General features: G+C 41.2%; 2 protein-coding genes across 2 annotated transcripts; one reads left to right on the top strand and one right to left on the bottom strand.

The window, feature by feature from the left end:
* Positions 1-781: 781 nt before the first annotated feature.
* On the bottom strand, positions 782-1,414 carry MELLADRAFT_41213 (uncharacterized protein; the record flags this gene model as incomplete). The annotated part of the gene is made up of 2 exons (XM_007419032.1): positions 782-1,131; positions 1,219-1,414. Coding segments are annotated over 2 exons (546 nt in total), but the record flags the coding sequence as incomplete, so codon positions are not given.
* Positions 1,415-3,145: 1,731 nt separating this feature from the next.
* Positions 3,146-3,617, top strand: MELLADRAFT_124531 (uncharacterized protein; the record flags this gene model as incomplete). The annotated part of the gene is made up of 4 exons (XM_007419037.1): positions 3,146-3,185; positions 3,262-3,298; positions 3,382-3,450; positions 3,551-3,617. The coding sequence occupies 4 exons, from the start codon at positions 3,146-3,148 to the stop codon at positions 3,615-3,617; spliced, it is 213 nt and encodes a 70-aa protein (XP_007419099.1).
* Between the last annotated feature and the right edge of the window lie 168 nt (positions 3,618-3,785).

The following is a 3,785-nucleotide window of genomic DNA, read 5'->3' as shown; positions in this document are numbered from 1 at the left end:
AACAGGCTTGATGCCATCTTTTCTTCCACCTCAAAAGTCCTATTTCCCTCAATTTATCATGTTGTAATGCTTTGAGCTAGGGCTACTAAAATGCGGTCTCTGATAGCCTAGCTGTCCCCAATCATTCCACTCAGAGTGTCTTCCATATTGGCCTCCAGGCCGTGATAATAATATACACAGGATATCTGTACACCACAGTGCTAAACCCAAGATAAGTTGTCATGTAGACTGCTGTCATTTTCATCCTCTAGACAACCAGAGGATCCCATGGAACATAAATCACAAGTAAATTATTGAACAAGACAACATAGAAATAGAGACAAAGAAATCATTGGCTTGTGATCAGGTCTAGTGTACATATCACACAAATCAAAGACATGAGTGCAGATTCTAGAGGGAAAACATATAGAGAACCTCCTTTGATAGGATTACCAAATCAACGCATGCATCCTGCATGTGAATTCATGTTTTTATTCAAACAGATTCAAATACAGAGATATATAACTATTCTTGAGGAAAAAAGTGTCCTTATTCAAAAGGGGATATCATTTATAAAAGGTCAGGAGTATGATTCAAGTTTTAAATAGAATGTTATCTATCTTATAGTTGTTTCTAGTCGTCTTTCTTGTTGGATACATCCATACGCTTCGGTTTATTTGGGGGTATTGAAGAATACATACGAGTTGAGATAATCACAAGGGCGGTACCTAAGAGATAGTGGCGACCAGGAATCACACCACTGAAACCTGAAGACAACAAAGCCGACACTTTGAAGGAAAATTCATGAAAAAAACTCAGTATGATTGGGTTTGGCTGAAATGGAAGATTTTATAACTTCAGACAAATGAATTTTCAGCTTACAGACTATTGAGAGGCTATTTGCAAAGCTTTTGGTGACGGTGCTACTCTGTGTAACGATGATTGAAACCAAGATCCCACCAAGTGCATGGTACATAATCACAGACCAAACCAAAGTGCTATAACCACAAAAGAAGCCTCTTTTGGTGACTTCAATGTATGCACGAGGGTCGAGATAGATTGCTAAGAATGCAAATGGGATTGTACAAAAAGAGAGCTGTAAATTTTTCGCCCATAGAGCGTTGGAAAGCGGTTGGGCAGTTTGAGACGATTCTAATTCAAGATTCTCGGGCGAAGCGGTTGGTGTGTTAGGATTGATCACTTTTGTTTCTTCTTTCTCAATGTTCGGTGTGGTTTCACGATCCTTGACGAGCTTTTCAAAATAACATCCAGCCAGGCCAGAGGATAAACACGAGCAAATGATCGCGATGAGCCCTTTCAGCCAATCTTGTCCGTCATTGAGTTTATGATGTGATGATTTTGTTGATAAGCTCGGCTGTAGTTGAACTAGCGATACGCCCAAGGTCAATAGCACCGATGATGTCCATTGTAAAGATGTGTGCTTGATTGATTTGAATGATAGATGATATCACAGCACTGAAACTTCGATTGAGTATATGAGTTGAAGGTTCAAGATTGTTGAAAGACTTCATTTAAAGTGGATTGATGAAATGGCGCATACATATAGCTTGGTGATGTTTCAGATCGATTGGGATTTCACATCAACAATCGGATTTGGACTTTCACTTTGAATTGGCCAAACATCGGGTCGGTCATTTGCCCATCTCCCCGGAAAAGGGGTTCCTTTCACCAAAAATTAAGGTCCTGCGTTCAAATCTGCATAGCCCTCATCCTCTCAGCTTGTTCAGCAGTCATCCCGGACCCAGCTGGCAAAGTATCATTCAACTCATGATTAAGATGGAAGGTAAATTGTTTCAAGACAGATTGTGGCATGTCATCAAGGTGAACAAATTGACCACAGTTGACGGTTGGAGGATTATTGTCCGTCTGACTCTCAGCAGATCATAACATGATATCTTTGAGATGCGGTCAATCAAATGAGATATGAAAAGCTCTCTAAATATGCTGTATAGCCTAGCATGGATGACAACAATCTTCCAAACAAATTCATCTCATTTGCTCTCCGAGTGAAGATAACCTTGGATTCAAAATTGTCACGCATATAACCATAGATTCTGAGCTAGGTGTTCAGCTGGTCAGACCTCTCCACTTTACTTATCTCGTCCTTCACCGCCACCATCACTTCCAAAGCTCAATTTCTATTCTTGACTATCGGACTCTACTTTGTCACCACCTTCTATAGTACACTTCAAGCGCAAACTATTTATATCTGACATCCTGATATTCTCATCTTATTCTTTCCAGAACTTTTCACTTCACCGCCTTTACCTGATTCACAAGAGTCCAAATCAGAGATATATCCCGGTATCTTGCAATCTGAACACACTTGTGGAATCCAACTTATTGGTGTTGGCTCATACGTTACAATCTTCTTGTTGCTCACTAATAGTAATACTATAGCTGTGCCAGGCTGCGTCCTTTTCATCCAAGCTCACGTTATTAAAAATACCTAAAATGAGCGAACCGGAAGCAAATTTGTAATTGTTGGGTCTAAATAATTTATTTATGGTTGGTTGGGTGGTTCTCTACTTTGTGTGGAAGAAGTTGAGGGAACAAGCGTGTCTAGGTTAGAGCGCTAGGTGATAATGTGTTGAGAGGGAATACAACGAGTCTTGGCACGGCTACATCGTCGTAGATGGAGAAGGAGACGTAGGGAGGCGCTGACCCCCTGTAGAGCTCATTCTACAAGGTAAAAGTGAGCCCTGAACGAGCTGTGACTGCGTCAAGGTAGTTGTGGAGCGGTGAGAGAGTGTCAGCGGATCCTAGATCATGAACAACACACTATTAAGTAGTATCACATAAAGCCGGTCAGAGTCGGTCGTATCCGCTGGACACATCCCCCTCGCTTGATACTTAGAACATCAAACACGATTAAGCTTAGATTTCTCCACTTGACACCTCGTCTCCCACTGCCATCATCACCCAATCTGATTCAATTGTTGTGTCGAGCCTTGAGGGACTTTGTTAAGTTACACAGTACACTCAATTTTTCCAGAACTTTCCACTTCACCGCCTTTACCTGATTCACAGAAGTTCAAATCAGAGATATATGTACCCTGGTATTTCTGAACACACTTCACGATCTTCTTTTTGAAATATCCCATCAAACCTGTCTCATTCCTCAACAATTATTAAAGAATTTGTCATGCTTTTCTTCAAAATCATCATTGCTGCTGTTCTAGCAGGTCAGTAAATTCCTAGACACTAATCCATATCTCCATTTGTATTTAATCTTACTCGATCCTCTATCATTTCTTACAGCCACGATCTCTGCCAGCCCCGTCCAAGTTGACCAAACGTGAGCAAAGTCTTGACATCTTTCTCCGTGTTGTGCAGCCGCTCTCAGAGACTTTATCTAACGCATGACTTGCTTGATCTCAGTGTCACTGGTGAAGTCCTACAACGACGATCTGTAGAGGACGAGGTTACTCCCATCATCAAAAAGAGATCGTAAGTGAAGGTTTTGAGCATCAACTCGCGTCACTCCACTCTCGTTAATGGTTTGACTAATTTATATGATACCTATTTCTACGCAAAAAAAACTCACTAGGTCAAGCCTCGAAATTCGTTTCCGTAAAGGCAATGGGATACTCTGCCCCATATGTCGCTGTTGTTGATGATTTGGTAAATGCCAATGCAATCAACGTGCGTGTGTGATCCACTCACGGTTTATGGGCGAAAAGTGAATGGGAAGTAACTTGAGGATTACATTTCTTAGGGAGATGGAGCCGTTTATATACGCGTACATCTCGTGACAGAATCACAAATAAGGAAATGTGAGAGTG

Source organism: Melampsora larici-populina (assembly GCF_000204055.1).
Source record: "Melampsora larici-populina 98AG31 unplaced genomic scaffold MELLAscaffold_121, whole genome shotgun sequence".
NCBI classification, from domain to species: domain Eukaryota; kingdom Fungi; phylum Basidiomycota; class Pucciniomycetes; order Pucciniales; family Melampsoraceae; genus Melampsora; species Melampsora laricis-populina.
This window is presented reverse-complemented; position numbering and strand designations above follow the sequence as displayed.